At 39.4% G+C, this 23054-nt stretch overlaps 1 protein-coding gene across 1 annotated transcript in view; it reads right to left on the bottom strand.

Moving 5' to 3' along the window:
- Positions 1–23054, bottom strand: part of slf2 (SMC5-SMC6 complex localization factor 2) — a 67582-nt gene that overhangs the window by 33565 nt on the left and 10963 nt on the right. The window contains exons 2-7 of the mRNA XM_028795744.2: positions 21916–21959; positions 20004–20719; positions 19660–19714; positions 5281–6296; positions 2418–2494; positions 1952–2074 (exon numbers count right to left, since the gene is read on the bottom strand). Coding sequence (XP_028651577.1) covers positions 1952–2074; positions 2418–2494; positions 5281–6296; positions 19660–19714; positions 20004–20719; positions 21916–21959 — 2031 coding nt within the window. The remainder of the gene's footprint in view (positions 1–1951; positions 2075–2417; positions 2495–5280; positions 6297–19659; positions 19715–20003; positions 20720–21915; positions 21960–23054) is intronic.

Below are 23054 nucleotides of genomic sequence, written 5' to 3'. Positions count from 1 at the left end.
TTAATGGAATGCTATCAATATATTTTAAAATAATCAGGTTATCTAACTAAACAAAGACTTTTACTCCAGATAGCTTCATAATGAGAGGTTAACATACATGCATTTAATAAAACAAAATTAACCACATTGCTTTCCTTTATCCACATTTAGTCTCAAAAATATAAAGTAAAATAAGACATAGGATATTTATGAATCACTGCTTTCTAGAAAGCACTTCCTTAAAAGACTCAGTTATAACTATGGTTATAATGCAATACCTGGTGGTGTAGAATTTTTCCATCCTATTTTAACACATCATTTCAAAATACAGAGACAGCCTTCTGCCTTTGATCCATTCCCCTTTCAACAGTAAGGGCTTGTTGACATTAATCTCCTGTCTGAATCTTGACAGGACCACTTGAGGACCATTTAATTTCATGTGGTAGCAGAGTTTCAATTGTTTGAGAATGCAAACTAATCTAATAGGAACTAAGGAAGCATTTCTTGTACCTCTTACATTACTTACAGTAAAAAGTATTACTTTTTTGCAGCACCAAGCCATAAGCCTGCTCTTTCTTTACTTTAAAACCAGTTAAGTATTTTAATTATTCCTCTTTTGATTACAAATGCTATTACACAATATCAACTTTTGGATAGTACAGTAATCCCTCGCTACTTCGCGGTTCACTTTTCGCAGATTCACGACTTCGCGGGTTTTTAAATACAAGTGATTGCCCGCCTATCGCGGAAGTTATGTTCCAGACCCATCAGCAACAGGAGAAAATCCGCGATATAGAAAGACCATATAAATAAACATTTTTATAGTTTAAGCCTTAAAATACCCATCCCACATGCTTTAAACACATGTAAACTTATAAAACACACTTTGTTAACACATATGATATGTGGATGTCGGGCTAAGGATATGAGTAACATCTCACTATTATAAAACATTTTAACTTCACGCCAAGACAAGATAGTGAGACAGGAAAATTGGTGATGTACAGGCTTTTAAATTATTGACACGCAGAGCGACAAGCAGCACAAAGCCAGCACAAAGTCCACTTCTCCTTAGCGTTCATTCAGCTCCCCACCCCCTTGACAATGCGAAGTGGCAGGAGCGTACTGCGCTTCGGGGGAGGGGGGGTTTGAGCGAAGGTGCATTCAGCTCTCACACACCCACACACACACACACACACACACACACACACACACACTCCTCGCGCAGAGCGACAAGCAGGCATTTTGGCAGAAGCAGCACAAAGTCCATTTCTGCTCAGCGTGAGTTCAGCTGCCCCCCTTCACAAAGTGAGTGCAGACACATTAACGTCTGATCGCTGCGTGCAGTGTTGGTCTGAGGTGTTTAAGAATGTGGAAAGTGTTTAAGAGCATAGGAAGTGTTTATAAAAGCGTGGGAAAGGTTAACAAGAGAGTGAGAAAGGTTTATAAGAGTGTGGGAAGGGTTTATAAAGCCTTAAAATATGTATAAATAATAAAATAAATATAGGTCGCTACTTCGCGGATTTTCACCTATCGCGGGGGGCTCTGGAACGTAACCCCTGCGATAGGTGAGGGATTACTGTATAAAAATTAAATACGATTATAAAATGTCAACAAGATAATAAAAAAAAGTTCTACTTCTAGCCATTGTGCACAGAAAGTTCCTCAACCTACATGCATTTAGCACCACATAGCACAAAAAGACCACTTGCCTTTTTTATGTTGACAAGACCACATATTAGATAAGTATTTTCACAGAAGGTAGGGCCATAGATATATAAAATGGTCTAAAAAATCTAACTAGTGTTTAATTTAAATAAAGGAATAAATAAAGTATAGAAATTAGTATGTTTGTTGTTGAGTGCAGGACAAGAATCTATGGTGTCTCATTCACACTGCTTTTAATTGCAATAAATAATTATTGTACTGTTGAAAAAAAATATATAACAAATTCCACAAACAATCAGAATACCTATGTTCCTCAGATATAGAATTCTCTTCAGCAGTGCTCTCTTCATCCTCGCATTCCATCTGCCGTAAAACACGTCTTCCTTCCTCAATGTCATTCTGTAATTTCACCTGGATTTCATTTGCCCTATAAATTAAAATGGGTTGTTTAATAACTAATACTGTACAACTGGCACAATATTAATTAAGCAAAAAATAACATACAATGAAAATTGTTGGTTATAAAATTCCAGGCAACAATGAAAAAGTGACTTAGAAGTTTATACTCAGGACTTAGCTTTACAAGGAAAACTTTAGGTTAACCCTGTGTTGTATTAATTATCATTAATACTACATGCTTAAAACAGGAATAAAACTCTTAAAATTTTGGAAAAGAAAGAAAAAAGGTTAATATGACAGCTGTTACAATAAATTGTTTTGCACATTACTGCACATAAAAGAAAGAGAAGTAAGAAATTTAATAATACAACCTTTGGTTCTCCTCTTTTTCCTTTAGCATACGTGCAAGGCTGTTCTTATAATTTGTTTTGGTGGTGAGAGCTGTAAACTAAGCAAGAAAATTAACTTCTCTTACAGTATGCTCAGTGGCAAACATTTCACATTTTACAAACCACAAATATTTTTATATATTTCAGTTTTGGACAAGCTGATTAGCACAACCTATACCCTTGGGGTGTGGGTTTTGAAACTAAAAATACTATAAAGACACAGTGCTCCTTGATACAACGTTAACATACTATGGTTCTTATACCGGTAGGAATAATTTTAATACAGCCATAAATTACAGTCCATGGAATTAATTAAAAAGGCTGGGCTGAATTGGGCATGGAGGAACCTGGGGCCTCATGTATAAACGGTGCGTACGCTCAAATATTTTGTGTAAGAACGTTTCCACGTTCAAATAGCGATGTATAAAACCTAAATTTCCACAGTAGCTCATAACCTGTCATACACAAGTTCTCCGCTTGGTTTTGCAGACTGGCGGCACCCAGCGTCAAAGCAGTGCTACTGTTCCTGTGTGGTTACCCTTTCTTTTTCAGATCCACATCCCTGACGCTGCTTTATAAATACACTGAAAATAACCGCATATTCTTTATTAGTTTATGGCATCTGATTGTAATTAACCTGTAACAATATAATGGTCCACAGAATGGTCAGACTATTCCAAATACCATAACTGCTTTAGCATTGTTACTCTCACTGGACCTACTTCTTCTTCTTTCAGCTGCTCCCGTTAGGGGCTGCCACATCGGATCATCTTTTTCCATATTACTCTCACTGCACCACTTGGGAGTATTTATATCACTGTATCTGAGTGTGAATCACAGCTGTACAGCAGCTGATCGGAAAGAGAATTATCGGTATACAGCATCAAGCACACACTGCCTCAGCCATGCTGAACTGCTCTCATACGGCAAACGCTTCAGAGCCTTTTCTGTACGGACTCACGGTTCAGAAACAGTTTCATCCCAAGAACTCTAAACGCACTCAATCAGTCCATCAAGTTCTCCTTGTAGAACTGTTTGTACTTATAAGTACAATTACCTCACTGTAAACTTGTGATACAGTTATAATATTGCACAACCTGAGCCACTTTATGAAGTGCGTATTTACATATGATGATGATATCATTTTTAAGATAAAATGCAGCAAAATATGTTTATTATATTATACAGATAAAACTAACTTAATTTAAATAATCCATATTGTTAATAATTAAACGTGAGGACACGGTGCCGCAGCGCTAGCGAGCCGTTTGCGCTCCGTTCACGGATTGTTCCTGCCTCGCGCTGCTGGTACTGACACGACACTGGAAGGATAGATGGATAAAATAATTAAACATGTACTACAAAGATATTTCAATGTTCCTTAAAAGTTTTGAAGAATCGGCGTTCTAAGCTTACAGATGGCTTAACGTCTATTACAGAACTGATTGTATGGCAATTGGATATTTGGAGAAAGAAAAGCAAGGACAGGAATTGGGGATTAGTACGTTTGAAAGAGACAGTACTGCTGCAATAAAGTATTTCATCAAAGGTCGCGCATGGTGCAGCAAGCATCTTGCGTGAGACATGAACAATCACTGCGTCACCATGTTCCCATGTTTAATAACATGCTTTAACTCCTATCATCATGAAAATTATATCACGTATACATCTCAGTATTTTAATTATTCAGAGAGCTGTAATGTTATGAATGTAATGGATTCTGTGTCCTGTCGGAGGAAGAGAAAGCCAGGAAGCATGTAGTGATTCACACACAGAGCACATAGAAGATCAAATACAAAACAATGCATTTAACATGCTACTTTAGTTATGATGGGATTTGAGAAACTAGTAAATTAAACAATTTTAAGATTAAGTTTATGATGTTCTACTTTAATGACAAAATAAACTACGTGATTAAAGTGGAAATTTCGAGATTAAAATTGACATTTCGTGCTTTTTTCCCCCCACTGTGTGCCTTTTTTTTTTTCTCTGTCCCCTAATAAGCTTTCACATGACACTCAGACGGCGGGCTACAACTCAACTTTTCACGGCGACTTTGATATGTGACAACTTCCTTTTATTTCGGGCACTGTGCGACTTTGTGAACTTGAGCTTTCGAGTTTCTCCAACACGCTATGTCACTCGATCAACTTCCTTTTGTTGTTTATACCACTGTTTAAAACAACAAATAGTATGTTTTTCTTTGCCTCCACTTGGTATTCGATGAAATTCTATTTTCCCTCGTGCTTTTGCCATTGCCTTTTCACAGAACACTGAGCTTAAGGGCTATTTATATTGATTTACATATTCAAAGAGGAGAAATTCTGGGAGGAGTTGGGGTGGGGCAGCAGGCGTGTGCATGTCCGTTAATTTTCACGCTGACCAGGATTTATGTACTGGAAGAACGTGGAAGCTGGCGTTCGCACAGATTTATGCATCTGGATTTTTTTGTGTGTAAGCACATTTCCGCTTTTGTGCTTACGTCATGTTATAGTGCGAATTCTACGCACGGCGTTATGCATGAGGCCCCTGGTCTTTAGCTGTTTATCATCTCATGATGAGCATGATAGAAAAGTTAATGAAAACAATGTTGTCAAATGTACTATTCTGACAAATGACAAAATAAAACACAAAAAAGCAGAAATTCCAGACTTTGCACATGTGCAGCTCTACTTACTGTCCTTAATATGCCAAATTTTTACTGTAAATTTTTTTAAATTTACATCCACAGACTAAATTCATAAAATGTTTTACATTAGATGATCTAATAAACCTGCATATTATGATACAAGCAACAGTTCCCCAACTACTAAGCAAAGTGTTCAAAGTGTTTTTGCCTACTTACATTTCCTGATGATAAAGGTGTAGTAGGCACTGAATAGGCACTTGAATCAGGTGTACTAGGAGGTTCTGAATTTAAAGGCATAAACGCATTCATTGATAAAAAAGGCTCGTCATCTTCACTGGCGCTATCAACACTTAGATTGCCAGAAAACTCAGCCAAAGAATCTGTAGACGTATTCAGTGCACATTTTGTAAGAACACCAATTCTATTTTCAATCACCTTAGATGAAGTAACAGGTGAACCAACATATCCTTTTGTGGGCTTCTTTGGTGAAAGAGAACAGTTTAATGGAGACAACACTCTGTCACTGCCAAGCATATCAGTCCCCTCTGATGTAACTAAGGATGGAGGAAGTTCCTTGTTTTTTAGATTTTCATTGGACATTTCCTGATCAGGCTCACGGGTAGAAAGGGATAGCTGAGAACTGAAATCAAATGCCAGAAGACTATCTTCAGTATTTACACAGTTATTTTTAGAATAATTTTCTTCTAAAGAAGAATTAGAAGAAACTTTTCTAGGTGCTGCAGCCAAGCATTTGGTTTTACTATTTGATTTTACATAATCACCAGGATGTACATGCGTTTTCTGGATTTTTGTTTCATGAAATAGTCGTCGAGCTGTATGCTTAGTAGTACAACACAAAGTATTCTTGTTCACTTGGTCCACAGAAGACTTTAGATGTAAATGTGGACTTGTTCCAGACAGTGCAGACTCAGAATTGGCAACAGCAGCATCTTCTTTACAGTTTGAAAGCTGATATTTAATATTTTTAGAGCCTCCATTTTTCCACTGTGCATCATGTTCCTCTAATTTAATGCCACCTTTGACAAAGCAAGTTTTTTTAAATTCTGTACGGTCACTTTCAAACTCCCTTTTCCTTTTAACAGCTGAAGAACTGGCTGAACTGCCACCTTTAGGTTCTGAAAGAGAACGGCATGGTAAAGTCTTCTCAGAATACTTGTCTTTACAAACCGATATGTTGCTGGGGCTTCGGAATGATGAAGGACCTTTATGTGCTGGCAAAATCAGTTAAAAAAAAAAAAAAAAAAAAAACAGTAAATAAGAATTTTAGACTGGATAATATAGTAGGTATAGTATATACACACACACAAACACATCTGCCTTAACATGCTTGTTACATAAATGCTTTCATTCATAAAATGCATCAGTTCTTTGTCTCTTTTAATAGTGATTAGCCAGTCATACAATCTACAAACCAATGAAGCATTGGCCAGATTTAAAAATGCAGGGTGACAAAATACCTTGAATATATTGCAAAACTTGCCAAAAGCTTCTCACCGTAGCACCACCACCATGCACAGCATCTGGCTTTCTTGAGGACAGTACATAACTGTCATTTTTCATTACCTTTATCATGAGCATATGGACAAGATTATCAAGCCAACAGTATCAATAAATAAGAAACAGTGAGATTCTTTTTATAATGAACAAAAGAAAAACAGCATGTATGCTCCCTTCATTGCTCTTTAAGCATATGCGCCTGTGTTTACTCCAGATACCACTGCACTTCTATCATACTTCTTTTAGTAAGCTGTCGTGTTCTGTTTTACTGGTATAAAACATACATGTCAACTCATATACTACAAGTAACACAGCAGTGAACAGCCACATGCTGAACCATATTACACAGCAGGAACCCTCAAATTCAGTACCAGAGACCTGCAGTGGGTGAAGGTTTTTGTTCCAATTCAGTTTGTTTTAGTTCAAAGCCAATTATTTCTACTGAAGTAATTACTGTATACTTGTTGTCTTTGCCCCCTATTCCTATTGCTCAATATTTCTTCAAACTCAGTCCCTCTCCAGTGTAACTTTTATCAGTCATCATGCAGGTCTTGTTTTAAAATTAAATTTTGATAACGTCCTGGCCATTATAACCCTTTGATTTAGTGTGCTTGTTTGCCACTTCTGCTGTATCAGTCCTGTCAGGATGGTTGATATCATACCATCTCAATGGTTGGTTGAAATCAGCGGCTTTGCAATGCAAATCAAGCAAAAATGTAATTGAATTTTAGTATTGTTCAAATAAATACATTTAGTAAAATAAATGTAACAATAAAAAAAAAAAAAGAATTAAGCTAACAAGTCACGGTTGACCATTTGCGGTCCACTATATTTGACTTTAGGAAATTCATCCTCGGGCTGAAAGACTTAACTACCACTGATTTACAATAAACACGTTTTCTTACTTAAGTTTTTACATTTTTTTGTATTAAAAGGAGGAAAAAAAACTGCATTTTTTATCTGCTATGGATGAGACTATACTAAATAGTCAACATCTCTATTCTGATAATGTAAAATGTTATTTTGTACATTTTTGAAAACTTCACTAATTTTTAATAAAATGTCCCTGGTATTTCAGCCAGTGAAGCAGAAATTGCCCAATACAATACTTTCCTGACCTGTGGGAAATAATTTTGAGGTTGAACAGTGACTTACTACTGGTTTTTTTTTGCCAGCAGCAACATATTGGAAGAAAAATCTTACCACCACCCATTGCTCATTCATTTCTGCTTCTTCCATTATAAAATCAAGACAACACAGGAAGCAGTAATATGATGCAACAGTCACCCTTATCACACTACTGGAATGTCCATTTCAAAAACTCAGAATTGTTAACTTTTAGCTAAATGTGGATAACCGGCTGTTGTCCCAATTCTTTGCAGTCTCCTACTGAACATAAAACCTAAACCAAAACAAATCTATATACCAGTGGAACCTCGGTTCACGAATGTCTCTGAACACATACAAATCGGGTTACAACCAAAAAGTTTGCCAAACTTTTGCATCTGTTCACGACCACACACTCGGTATACGAACAAGCCAGTTTCCCTTTCGGTTTGTGCGCGCCGATGATTTCCGCACGTGTTCAGTCCCTCCCTGTGCAGCGAGAGAGCGAGTGAGAGAGAGAGAGAGAGAGAGAGAGAGAGACGCGTATGCGCGCGAGAGAGACGCACACGCGTGAGAGAAAGGTGAGAGATGCAAGAGAGAGAGACGCGAGAGAGAAAGGATAAACAAAAGGATTTAACTCCATTTTTAATCTCATAGCTCATACCTCACAATCCTAGAATCAGCCTGGCAGTTCTTCTTTGGATTTTCTCTAACCGTGGTGTTTCTTTTTATGATATAGAAGCCAAAACTGCATGCAGTACTAAGGACAAAAAAGAACTAATCCAAGGCTGAACACAGAAGGTCAGTTCTTTCTTCAAATTCATATGTACAGGGAGATCCAAGTACCAAGGTCTTTCAAAGATTTCTCAGATACAAAAAAGTTGGCAATTAATTTCATAGAGTACAGAAAATATTCCTCCTTCACACATTGCAACAGCAAAAGTTAAACTTATCTAATGACCAAGGTTAAACCAAGAAAAACAAGACAGTTCAGCTTTTGTCACTGATGCAAATTATTATATCCTATAAAGATTAAATAAAGTTTGCAGCATAGTTAGGTATACAAATAATCCCATCATTCAATTTTCCTAAATACTGGGAAAAAAGACATATTTATACCGAGATCCCACAGCACTCCAGATGAGGCTTCCCTAGTGTGTTATAAAGTTGATACAAAAAAAGTATTCAGACCTCTTCACTTTTTACACATTTTCTTATGTTGGAGTCTTGTGCTAAAATCATTTAAATTTGTTCACCCCCACATCAAGCAACACTTATTACCTGAGAATGACAAAGAAAAAGCATGATTTTAAAAATGTTTGCAAAGTTACTAAAAATAAAAAACTGAAATATCACATTGACACAAGTATTCAGACCCTTTGCTATGACATTTGAAATATGGCTCAGGTACATCCCATTTTATCGTTCATCACTGAGATGTTTCTACACCTTGTTTGGAGTCCACCTGTGGTCAATTCAACTGACTGAATATGATTAGGAAAGGTACCACAGTTGGCAATATTTATATGAGAAAAAAATCAAGCCACAAGTTTAAAGAACTTTGACTACAGAGCTTAGAGACAGAATTGTGTTATGGCACAGATCTGGGGAAGGCTACAAAAAATTCCTGCAGCACTAAAAGTTCCTAAGAGCACAGTTCCCTTCAAGATTCTTAAATGGAAGACATTTGGAACAACTAAGAATATTACTAGAACTGGCCACGCATCTAAACTGAGCAATCAGGGTAGAAGGACCAATGTACGAGAGGTGAACACGAACCCTATAGTCAATCTGGCTGAGCTTCACAGAGCCAGTGTGGAGATGGGAAAAACTTTCAACACACCACCAATCTGGGTTTTCTGACAGAGTGACCAGACAGAAGCCTCTCCTGAGTAAAAGAAGACTGCTTGGAGTTTGCAAAAAGGGCTCTAAGACAGTGAGAAACAAGATTTTCCGGTCTGATCAAACCAAGATTATCATGATGTCTGGAGGAAACCAGGCATTGCTCACCTTCTGTGCAATACCAATCAAACAGTTAAGCATTGTTTTGTCAGCATCATGTTGTGGGTCTGTTTTTCAGAAGCAGGGAGACTAGACATTGTTGACTGAAAGTTGAATGGTGCAAAGTACAGAATTTCATTAATGAAAACCTGCTCCAGAGCAATCTGGACCTCAAGCTGGGCTGAAAGTTCACAGTTCAACAATAACTCAAAGTAAACATCAAAGACAACACTGCAGTGGCTTAGGGATAAGTCTGGGAATCTCCTTGAGTTGCCCAGTCAGAGCCCTTACTCAAACATCTCTGGAGAGAACTGAAAATAGCTTTCCACTGATGGACTCCATCCAACTTGATAGAGCTTGAGAAGGTCTGCAGAGAATGGCAGAAAATCCTCAAACCCAGATGTGTGAAGCTTGTTGCACCACACCCAAGAAGACTCCTGGCTGGATTCATTTCCAAAGGTGCTTCAACTATGTACTGAGAAAATGGTAAATGTGATATTTCAGTTTTTAATTTTTAATAAGTTTGCAAACATTCCTAAAATTTTATTTTGGATTTATAATTCAGCATTAGTGAATGTTACTTGACGGTGTGAAAAAATAACGAAGCAATAAAAATAACACAGCAATATGTGAAAAATGTGAAGGGGTCTGAATACTTTCTGAATCCACTGTATACAGAAGCTTACGCATAAAGTTCCCTGGACTTGTACACTACACATGGGCTATATAATTGTGGTGCATGAGACCACCAGTAGAAATTTGACAAATGTTAGACATTTTCATACTCCATTTTTACAGTGGTTTACCAAATCAGAAGTCACCTCTATTACTTGTCGCAAAAGTGATGGTGCATGGTGGGTAGTGGATAATCAGTTACCTCTGACACAATGCAGCATATACCAACAGAATTAAAGAGATGGAAAAAGAAGATTAAGATGGCAGTCAACACTGTGTCACATCTCTACCACAAACAAAATGAACAGCTTGTTAGGGAAAAAATGCTTAGAGGGTACTTATTCCACACAGGCTTCAACTTGCTATAACTAAATTTGAATGATCACGCCTTTAAGTAGCGAATAGCTTACATGTCCTAAAACAGATAATGTGTCTGTTTCAGCACTTGAATTTTACGTAAACACACTTGTAATACAGAAAATGCATGCTATAATATTAATCATGGGCAGCAGAGTAAGGTAGTAGGAGGGCTTTGACAACTTTTGTTTTATTAATGTTAACATTTGTATTTTACATTGTTATATTTTGTATGCCGAATGATGTGATAACACTTAATAATGTTACAATTTTTTCTTCTCAAAGCTTATCAAATTTTTGAATGGGCCAGTTCAAAGTTGTGTGCGGGTTATTACACTATATTTAACGCCCTTTGTGATGAATGCTAACATATTCATCTAACAAACGTTAAACAAACTAAGCAACTATAAATAGAGATGCCATAAATCAGGAAAATAAAGTACCACAAAAAAAAAAAAAGACAATTATTACAATGTTGTCCGGAAATAGTGCTTACATCAGGAAAAAGTCTTAATTTGCATAAGCCTCTCTAATTCAGGGTGCTCATAAGAAATGTAGTGATTTACTTCATGAGGTAGAAGTACATAATAAACAAGAATAGTTGCATCAAATATGTGGAACATTAGAATTTGTTCTAAAATTTAAAAATCTAAATATTCTCGATCAGTTGGGTGGTGGCCGAAGGCGGGGACCTTGGCGGTCCGATCCTCGGCTACAGAAGCTGGCTCTTGGGACGTGGAATGTCATCTCTCTGAAGGGGAAGGAGCCTGAGCTAGTGCGCGAAGTTGAGAGGTTCCGGCTAGATATAGTCGGACTCACCTCGACGCACAGCTTGGACTCTGGAACCAATCTCCTTGAGAGGGGCTGGACTCTCTGCCACTCTGGAGTTGCCCCCGGTGAGAGGCGCCGAGCGGGGTGTGGGTATACTTATTGCCCCCTGACTTGGAGCCTGTACATTGGGGTTTACCCCTGTGGACGAGAGGGTAGCCTCCCTTCGCCTTCGGGTGGGGGGACGGGTCCTAACTGTTGTTTGTGCGTATGCACCGAACAGCAGTTCGGAGTACCCACCCTTTTTGGAGTCCCTGGATGGGGTGCTAGAGGGCATACCTTCTGGGGACTCCCTCGTTCTGCTGGGAGACTTCAATGCTCACGTGGGCAATGACAGTGAGACCTGGAAGGGCGTGATTGGGAGGAATGGCCCCCCCGATCCGAACCCGAGCGGTGTTTTGTTATTGGACTTCTGTGCTCGTCACGGATTGTCCATAACGAACACTATGTTCAAGCATAGGGGTGTTCATATGTGCACTTGGCACCAGGACACCCTAGGCCTCAGTTCGACGATCGACTTTGTGGTCGTGTCGTCGGACTTGCGGCCACATGTCTTGGACACTCGGGTGAAGAGAGGGGCGGAGCTGTCAACTGATCACCACCTGGTGGTGAGTTGGCTTCGATGGTGGGGGAGGATGCCGGTCAGGCGTGGTAGGCCCAAACGTGTTGTGAGGGTCTGCTGGGAACGTCTGGCAGAGCCCCCTGTCAGAAGTAGCTTCAACTCCCACCTCCGGCAGAACTTCGACCACATCCCGAGGGAGGTGGGGGACATTGAGTCCGAATGGGCCATGTTCCGTGCCTCTATTGTTGAGGCAGCTGACCGGAGCTGTAGCCGTAAGGTGGTCGGTGCCTGTCGTGGCGGCAATCCCCGAACCCGTTGGTGGACACTGGCGGTGAAGGATGCCGTCAAGCTGAAGAAGGAGTCCTACAGGACCCTTTTTTCCTGTGGGACCCTGGAGGCAGCTGATAGGTACCGGCAGGCCAAGCGGAATGCGGCTTTGGTGGTTGCTGAGGCAAAAACTCGGGCGTGGGAGGAGTTTGGGGAGGCCATGGAGAACGACTTTCGGACGGCTTCGAGGAGATTCTGGTCCACCATCCAGCGTCTCAGGAAGGGGAAGCAGTGCAGTGTCAACACTGTATATGGTGGGGATGGTGCGCTGCTGATCTCGACTTGGGACGTTGTGGGTCGGTGGGGGGAGTACTTCGAAGACCTCCTCAATCCCATTAACATGCCTTCCAATGAGGAAGCAGAGCCTGGGGACTCAGAGGTGGGCTCCCCCATCTCTGGGACTGAGGTCACCGAGGTGGTCAAAAAACTCCTTGGTGGCAGGGCCCCGGGGGTGGATGAGATACGCCCGGAGTTCCTCAAGGCTCTGGATGTTGTAGGACTGTCTTGGTTGACACGCCTCTGCAACATCGCATGGAAATCAGGGACAGTGCCTCTGGATTGGCAGACCGGGGTGGTAGTCCCCCTCTTTAAGAAGGGGGATCAGAGGGTGTGTTCCAACTACAGAGGGATCACACTCTTCAGCCTCCCTGGAAAAGTCTATTCAGGGGTCCTGGAGAGGAGGGTCCGTCAGATAGTCGAGCCTCGGATTCAGGAGGAACAGTGTGGTTTTCGTCCTGGTCGCGGAACAGTGGACCAGCTCTATACCCTTAGCAGGGTCCTGGAGGGTGCATGGGAGTTTGCCCAACCAGTCTACATGTGTTTTGTGGACTTGGAAAAGGCATTCGACCGTGTCCCTCGGGGAATCCTGTGGGGGGTACTCCGAGAGTATGGGGTACCGGCCCCCCTGATAAGGGCTGTTCGGTCCCTGTACGATCAGTGCCAAAGTCTGGTCCGCATTGCCGGCAGTAAGTCGAATCCGTTTCCAGTGAGAGTTGGACTCCGCCAGGGCTGCCCTTTGTCACCAATTCTGTTCATAACTTTTATGGACAGAATTTCTAGGCGCAGCCAGGGCGTTGAGGGGATCCGGTTTGGTGGGCTCAGGATTGGGTCACTGCTTTTTGCAGATGATGTTGTCCTGTTTGCTTCATCAGGCCGTGATCTTCAGCTCTCTCTGGATCGGTTCGCAGCCGAGTGTGAAGCGGCTGGGATGAGAATCAGCACCTCCAAATCCGAGACCATGGTCCTCAGCCGGAAAACGGTGGAGTGCCCTCTCAGGGTTGGTAGCGAGATCCTGCCCCAAGTGGAGGAGTTCAAGTGTCTCAGGGTCTTGTTCACGAGTGAGGGAAGAATGAAGCGTGAGATCGACAGGCGGATCGGTGCGGCATCCGCAGTAATGCGGGCTCTGCATCGGTCTGTCGTGGTGAAAAAGGAGCTGAGCCGCAAGGCGAAGCTCTCAATTTACCAGTCGATCTATGTTCCTACCCTCACCTATGGTCATGAACTATGGGTAGTGACCGAAAGAACGAGATCGCGAATACAAGCGGCTGAAATGAGTTTCCTCCGCAGGGTGTCTGGGCTTTCCCTTAAAGATAGGGTGAGAAGCTCAGTCATCCGGGAGGGGCTCAGAGTAGAGCCGCTGCTCCTCCGCATCGAGAGGAGTCAGATGAGGTGGCTCGGGCATCTGATCAGGATGCCTCCTGGACGCCTCCCTGGTGAGGTGTTCCGGGCACGTCTAACCGGGAGGAGGCCCCGGGGAAGACCCAGGACACGTTGGAGGGACTATGTCTCTCGACTGGCCTGGGAACGCCTTGGGATTCTCCCGGAAGAGCTAGAAGAAGTGGCCGGGGAGAGGGAAGTCTGGGCATCTCTGCTCAAGCTGCTGCCCCCGCGACCCGACCTCGGATAGGCGGGAGACAATGGATGGATGGATGGAATATTCTCGATCATAACAGAAATGAATCATTTCTCACCCTCTAGTAGAGGTCCACAAAAGGCAAGATCCCTAATAAAGGATCAAAAAAAAGATCATATTAGTCTATATTACCAATCCCCATTTCTTTTCAAGTTTTGTGAAAAGGAGTAATTTTGACCCATTGTATCTCATTAGGGGGTGAACCCCAGGGGTCGGTTAATGTGGCATTCACAACTTCAAGTTTAATGACCATTTTTGATGAAAACACCTATTGGTTTAATGTAATAAGGGTGTAATTTCCTGCATAAAATATTGTCCAAAATGACCTAAAAGTAGGGTTTTTCAGGCCTATACGGCCAAAAAATAAGGGAACCCCAAAAAGCGTATTGTATTACTAGACATCAACATAAGTTGCACAGTATATCATATAGGGAGGTTTTCTCATACTGGCGAGTAAGGAGGTGCCAGACAAAAATACTGAAGCAATTTTAAAGTAATCATAAGTAATTATTATGAACTGAATACATTTGTGATGTGATGTTCCTCCCCTTCCCCATCCAGAAATTATTTTTAGATTTAATTGCATCTTCAGACTTTGAAGTGGGACCATTCACCCCACCCCTACAAACATTGAAGAAGCCAATAACACAGAGTACAGAGGTCATTTGTTCCACTTCAAACATCAATGATAATGATAATAAAGTAGCCCTGGATTAACCATTGAGCAAAATAAGCACTTGTGTAGGACACTAAGGGAAAAGGGACACTACAGAGTTTTTTTTGTAAAAGAAGGAGAAAACTATTTATATTTAAAGTTATATGCAGGCAACAATAAGCATTATTTTAACATTCTTTGATCAATGTATGTTTCAATGCTACATCTTCAAGGTTAGAAAGCAAGGCAATGAAAAATGTTTTGTTTTATACATAAACGTTTCTTTAATACAATATCATTTTTAAAAATTGTCCAACAACATAAAATTTCTGTAGAAAGGATTTTGAAAATTAAAAAGGTATGTTTCTCAAGATTGCTCAGTTTCAGTAGTGTGGCAAGTGTGAAAATTTTCTTTAATAGGCAGTACTGTGGGGTTTGTTTGAGAAACTCAATGGAAATGTGCATTTTCTTTGGTTTCTCTTTATATAATTTTCTTCCTGATAATAAACATCTTTTGAAAGGCAATATTAAAGTCTAGTTTAGGCTTGCATGTTTATGTTCAATGGTGAAGCAAAGAGTTGGGAAGAATAACTCTTTGAAGATTTAGTCTTTTTCTGCTGTTTATTTTGAAACTCTGAAGTGCTTTAAGCACATAAAAAAGGTGCTATATAAAATAAATTATTATTATTATTTGGGTTGATTAAGGTAGTCATTATGAAAATATACATCACAGTAGAACTAACCACTGTTAACCTATGGAAACTGGCCAACAGAAGCATCTAAACTAAATTCAGTCTGAAATATATATGCAAATTGATTATATGTGATCTATTAGGTAACCATGATAATTTTGGGCCATACTGCCCATCACAACTACATACAGTAACCTAATATCCTATTAGCCTTCTAAATCATAGACCACGAAATACACACACAACCCCTTTTTCACCCTTTTTTATCTCATCTGAAATGTTGTGGTCTTGCCCAAGCAGGGACTATGATTATCATCAGGCAGTAGGAGCATGCTGGGGCTGTTGGGGGGTGAGAGCCAAATTTTATTATTGAGCCAAACTTTAAATATCTCCTCTAAGATAGCAACTAAAGCATTTTCTTCTCATCTAATTTGGATTACATGTTTTGTCTAGGTATAAATCTGTCACATTATGGGTTGTGTTTAGCCATGTTGAATTTCCAAAAGATACTTGTCCACCATTTATTTTTATTTAGACACTTTTCTGGGAACTGTATGGGCCCAGAAGGGGTGTACAGTGTTGCCAAACCCTTTCTAATAAGACAAAAAAAAAACCTAGGTGGAAAGGCAGATGCAATTTGTTGTCTTTTTCACAGGATTGGGGAGATGTGCAGTGATGTGTGGCAATTTTCTGCTGAGGAGTGGTGATATTTTGTCTGCTGGTGTGGTTGCCTAGATGTATGTATTGGAGATGGCTGGTGCCTGGGCTCAAGGTGTGGCAGTGTGTCTGTGGTGGAGCTTTGGGCAGAGTGGGAAGACAGCATTGCCAAGCACATGCGTGTGAATCTCAACTGCTTCAAATGACAAACAATAACATGTGTATATAAATGAGCGTAATGAAGTTGCTGGGTCAGATGATGAGTGGTTGGTTTAAAAGGAGATATGTGCTGTTACTGGGAAGAGTAAAGCTGAGGTGGGAAGGGATGACGGGTGTCTGGGAAAGTTAATTTTATCCTGACCAGGCAAAATAGAATTATTCAAATTGATGCTGATCATAGAGCTCAGTTACAAGCTGAATTATTTCTGAAGACGCTGTTACACACCTGCATATTGTTACTAAGTGTAACAGATCTAAATCACAATGAAACAGAAAGAAGCACATTTTTTTAAATGTATGCAGTTGTTCAGAACATGGTAGGAAAAGAACAACAGATGATGGGATTACTAAAGTTTACTGTTTCTTGTTGGTAGACATTTATTCAAGTTCATTTTAAGATGAGGCAGTTACAGCATTGTGCTCTGTAGCAGTTTTAAATCAACACTGAATCATGTTTATAATACTATCATATAATGCTGCAGTCTAATCATACAGAGTCCTCAGCTCCTCAGCGGCCACCCCTACTTTAGATACTCTATAGTCCATGTTCTGAATTATTTTCTGTACACTGTTTGGGTATGTATAGAGTTCATTATGCCTCCTAGTTCTTTTCATATTCCAAATTTAAAATTAATTGTATTACCTGACCTTAACTTTATCTTCCAAAATATTTCCTCAACACTGAATTTTGTCCAGACTAATCTGTAATGATTAATTGGATTCTAGACTTTGTTTCATTCCACCTAGTTTAGTATAACCTGCAAATTGAACCAGCTTATCTTTAAAAATATCTACATAGCATATTAAAAAGAGAAGGGACTATACAATACAATTTTGAACCTATCAACACACTGCAACCTGAACTCTAGTCTGATAACAAGCTTCTCACATAATGCCTTATCCAAAGCAGAAAATTAAGATAAATGAATATGGGTTTTGAAGTTTCTGCATAGAATTCTAGCATATTAGTGAAATACGACCCTGCCTATTTAAACTAACATTGACTTCTTACTAATAAAACTATTCTTGACATATCATGCTCAAACTTTTCCTTAATAATTCCTTCTACTAATTTACCTCTGATGCATGTTGAGCTCACTAGACCAGGGGTGGGCATTGTCGTTTCTGGAGAGCCACAGTGGCTGCAGGTTTTTGTTCCAACCCAGTTTCTTAATGAGAAGTCAATTTTTGCTGATGAAGAACCACTTACTGCTCAAGTGACATTTTGATGCTTCATTTTAGTGGTCTCGCTTGTTAAGGTTCCCCACCCTTAATTGCTTATTTCAATCTTAGACAGCTGCACTAGACTATACTGTAGTTACTAAGATGAGCCTGATCACCCTTTTTATATAATGGACTGACATGCTAATTTCCAAAGTTTTTTTTTTTGCTTTGTTTTATCCCTCTCCCTGTCTTCTTTAAAGTTTTAATTTCCCCTTAGGGACAAATAAAATATCTATCTAGAAATTTGCCCAAAGTTCAGTAATTGTGTTTGTATATATACTCAGTCTCCTTAAGCACTCAGGCATCTGTGATGTTATCTAGTCCTCATGATTTGTTTCTTTTGACTTCTTAATTTAAAGCAGCACATCCTTCTACAATTTCCAAATCAGTGAGTACCTCCTTAATAGCCCCAGCAACTGCTGAAAGACTACCGACTTCTTCACACATAAACATTGGTTGTTTATGCATTATACAACTTTTGCCCCTTCAGTTTCATTTTCAGCTCTTATGTAGCCACGGTGGAGTTCTCTTTAACTTCTTACTAATTCTATAGTTCAGGATGAATTTGTTTTGCATTGTACATAAAAAGTTTTTTAAAGCTGCTCCTCAATTGTCTCTGCACTTAAATATTTAATTATCATGTTACTCATCGGCATCTAAGAACAAAAAAGCAGGTTATGGTTGCTTAACATTAGCGCTATGACCTGATGAATGCAAGGAAGATTATAAAAGAATTTACTTTTTAATTTATGCTACACCTACATATTAGGACTTGGTGAGGGTAGGAGAAAGTAGAATGCAGTAAAATACAATTTAGGTCAGGTCAGGTTGGGAAGCATGCACTATGGTACAGTGCGTTGCCGCACCCACCACATGATGAAACAGCTTGGGATCCTGGTTGGCAATCCCCCAGACAGACATGCGGTCCAATCCCACCCTCTGGAAATGACCATCTATCTGCTGCAGCCAGGTGTTACATTGGCTTCCCCTTGGCCTGTTCTAGCCACTTGGGTCCTCAACAAAGAGGATCCTGCGAGCCGGATAACCCTCAGGCAATCGCGCCACATGGCCGTAGTGCTGTGACTGACACTCCCTCACAATGCAGGTAATGTGCATCATTCGTGATTCCATGAGCAACCACTCTTCGACACAAAGTCAAACCAGCAGTACCCAAGGCCACTTTGAAGAGACAATACTGAAGGAGTCCAGTCTTTGTCTCAAGTCACTGGATAGCATTCATGTCTCGCAACCATATAGCAAGACAGGAAGCACCAGGACTTTAAAGATTTCGTCCTTTTGCATACATATCAGGAGTGCCACAAACCCCTTTCCAGCGACCTCATGACCACCCCTTGCTTTCTCAATCCGTCTATTGAATTCATAGAAATGTCACTGCCAAGGTAAGTAAACATCTCGAAAATACATTAAACTATAAAATCTAACGTTGTAGGTATTCTTTTACACTAAAGTACACAGTGAAATAGCACTGTCATTTCTGGTGTAGTGGTTTCGACATTTTAAAGTCAGCTTGAAAGTACTGCAAATGTTAATTTACAATAGTTTTGGGTCAATTCACATGAAAAAATGTTTCAAATGCCAGTTACAAAGATGAGAAAGTGCCATGAAATTAAAAAGGAAAGGATTTTGAAATTTTGACAGAAATTTCTGAAATCCTAAAAAATATAACCAACATAAAACAGAAATATAAAAAAATTGTCTTCCCAAAATAAATGACAACATAGAAAACTTAATTTTAAAAAGATGCAAGTGTCAAGAAGTTCAATTAAAAACAAAAGTCAACATCCAAAACATTTAATGCTTTTGGAATATTAGAAATCCAAAAGGATCAAGATTTATTTACCTGCAGTTTTCAATGAGTTAGAATGTATCTTGTTGTCTTCCCAGGAAGCATTTTCCTATGGAAAAAATAGCATCATTGAAATAATATGCTAAAAAGAAAATTTCCCAGATTTTGATTGATTTTTGTCACTGTTTCAGTCCAGTATCATCTTTCATAGTGAACTAAGTATGCACAAATTTTGTCAGCGCAAAAGGACACAAACATATAAGCCAGCTATGAAATGCAGGCAATAGCACCTACTGTAGATTAAACAAAATATTTTTCAAACATCTGTCACTGTCATAAACTGCACAATGCTGGATTTGTATTAAAACATTTGAAAAATTAGTCATAGCGGAACTTACATTTGAAATGCAGAAGCTGTTTAAAGAGTGAGGAGAACATGAATTTGCTCTATCACGATGCTTCTGTTCTTGCTTTTTCTTCCTCTGTTCCCTCTCTTTTAAATACGATTTCAGTGAAACCTGAAATGTTGAACTCTGTGAACCTTGCAGCTGTTTCCTGGAGCTTTTATCCGAGGTTTCCAAAAATCTTAAATCAGAAGAACGTCTAGTCTTTACACAAGAAAAGTTATTGTCCTTGGTGCCAAATGAGTTTTTTCTTGTGCTATCCCCATTAGCCAATTCACTTCCTGTGTTTTTATTGTTTTTATTTCTGTGCAGTGCAGCATGACTAGGTTTGGAAACCTCCTCCTTCTTATTTGAAAGGCAAACAGCAACAGAATCATTTTTTTCAACCTTGACAGTTGTTAGGGGGTCGGTCACGAATAGCTTTTTCACTACTACACAAGGCATTGAGTACTTGTAAGTGACATTTGCAACTTTACAGTCCATGGGTTCAGTTTTCTGTAGCTTAACTGTCTTCTCAAATGCTTCAAGGATGGGACTCTTGGATGGTGTTGTCTGTTTCGTCAAGCTAAGTCTCCTTCTGGATTTTACCGGGGTTCTGTTTGATGTACATTTGGAAGCCATCTTTGGCAATGATATAAGACTTGTATCCTTACTTTCTTTTGCTTCATTGTTACAGTGTTTTGGTGACTCAAGTACAGCTCGCTCTTTAACTAAAATGAGTAAGAGGCGAATTAGCAATACTTTTTACAATTCATAATACAGTAATGCATTACTATCATTCACTATTGTACAATAAAGGAGGTGTGTTATAATAGGCTATAGATAAAATACTTCAAATACAAAGATACAATATAATTACAGATCTATACCAAAGCCTTCAACCATAGAAACTTTCGTCAGTCATATTGTTATAGCATACTTATAATTATTAAAATACAAACAGGGTTCAAATGCATTTGCATCATTCATCATTTGCTTTGATATGCATAACCAGAAAAAGGGGTGAAGTCACCCAGAGTTCAGTAAATCAGCCAATCGATCTGTTTTATCCTTTACTTTTATTTTGAAACATGTATATTTTAATTCATTATTAGTATGAAAAAGGTAAGGTGGAGTGCCATAAAATGTGTACATTTTCTTAAAGAAACCATCCAAACAGTTCCTCAGAACTACTCAATCATTCAGATCACACCCAAGGTCACACAGTTCTCCCGAGAACTCATAGGAACTCATTCTCTAAGACAATCTGTTAACATGCTCTATATGTTTGGAAATGTTTTTCTATTTTTTCTAGTGGACTGTGTTCATAGAACATTATGGTACACAAGAAGGTGCAGTCATACAAATTTTCAAGCATTTTGTCATTATGCCTAGCAAATTTGTGCTGGTGCCGCATTGTAGCCATTCACATCCTAATTTCACTCTTTCCCTAACCACCCTAAACTTGTAAACAAGGGAAAGAATCACAATACACAGTTTATAGCTTCAATTTTACTGTCATCTCCAGTCAATACCACTGGTTCATCTAATGATTGCCTCCGCTTTCACTTGTGATCCCACACCTTCTGTATACCTTAAATCTAATTTCATGCAACAACTCTTCTAATCAATACACTACATTTTAGGCTATTAATCATTTCTTTAAAAAAAAAAAAACTCTGCCTAACCTAAATGGACTTGGAAACAGGTTGAATTCTAAGTTAAAATTTACTGTCATACATACCGAGTGCAGCAAAATTCCTGCATGTTTCACTAATGTGACAAATTAACACTCTGACGCACCAAGATCATGAATTATCAAAAGTAAGCAAGCAACAGCAATAGTTTTACAATGTATATGAATAAAGGCCTGGACTTAATGCAGGTAATGAAATATGGGGGCACTAAAGTGAAGAGCTCGACTTACCTGGAGTATTGCTAGGTCTGAAGAAATCTGTAATAACTTGATTACTAAAAAGGCAGAGCAAATGAAACAGAATTAGAAATTCCAATTTTTAAATATTTCTAATATTCACAACACAGTATTAAAAAAGGTATTATAATGCTTTATTATTTCATTCTTAAAGAACTTCCAGATCTGTAACATATTACCTGCTAAAAACAAATCTTAACCAAAGATTATAGGACAGTAAACCGGCATAAGCTTCCAAGTCCAAAGTAGTAATTTCTGAGAAACACAGGAAGTGAAGAGCTTAATGAATCTATATATATATAAAATTCTTTTTGCGTTTGAAATGGAAATTACGTATGACCACATGATATGGAAATTACGTATGAAATGGAAATTATGTATGACCACAGAATATATTATAATACAGGAACTAATCACTTTGTTTGTGGACGTCATTTTTATATTGTCTTTACGAATTATTATTTGTGCGAGAGTTATTTTACTGATATTGAAAAGAAGTAAACACAAACGTGCCGATCTATCCCATAGAAGTGCGCCCCGCATCGCCCTCTCCCAGCCCTCCTCTCTGGACTAGAGCGCTGAGCCGTCCGCCGCCAGGCACGTTCTGACAGAGAAGTTTTATTTATTCGTCCACGTGACTGTCGCGGAAAATGCCACATTGTAACTTTTTTTTAGTTGCCAGTACTTGATAATAGAAGAGATGAGGAAAACAGCTTTGCGTCTTTCTACTTTTTAACAGTGCCGAGCTGTAAACAATGTGAAGACGAGACCGCCTTCAGCGGTGAGGGGTTGTGAGAACAAAGTGGACGCTGGGAGGCGCGGAATGTCAGGCTGCTCCGCCAGGTCGAGAGCTTCGCAGTTTCGGGCAGCGTACTCTCTTCTCGCACTGTTTGTGACACTTCAAGTGCCCCGTCGGCTCCTGGGAGAGAGTAATCGGCGCCATCGAAGCAGGACTCTGTTTGTAAATTGCCCTGCACGACTACTTACTGTCCCCTTAAGGTGAGTTCAGGTCACTAAAACCCTGCAACATTCAAGGTTGCTTTTGTGATCAATTATTTTAAGAAGATGGAGAGTTTACATCTAAGAAGATGTACAGACCTCTTCATGTAAAGTGTTGGACTTAGGAATTGTTT

Source organism: Erpetoichthys calabaricus, chromosome 2 (genome assembly GCF_900747795.2).
Source record: "Erpetoichthys calabaricus chromosome 2, fErpCal1.3, whole genome shotgun sequence".
NCBI lineage: Eukaryota > Metazoa > Chordata > Cladistia > Polypteriformes > Polypteridae > Erpetoichthys > Erpetoichthys calabaricus.
This window is presented reverse-complemented; position numbering and strand designations above follow the sequence as displayed.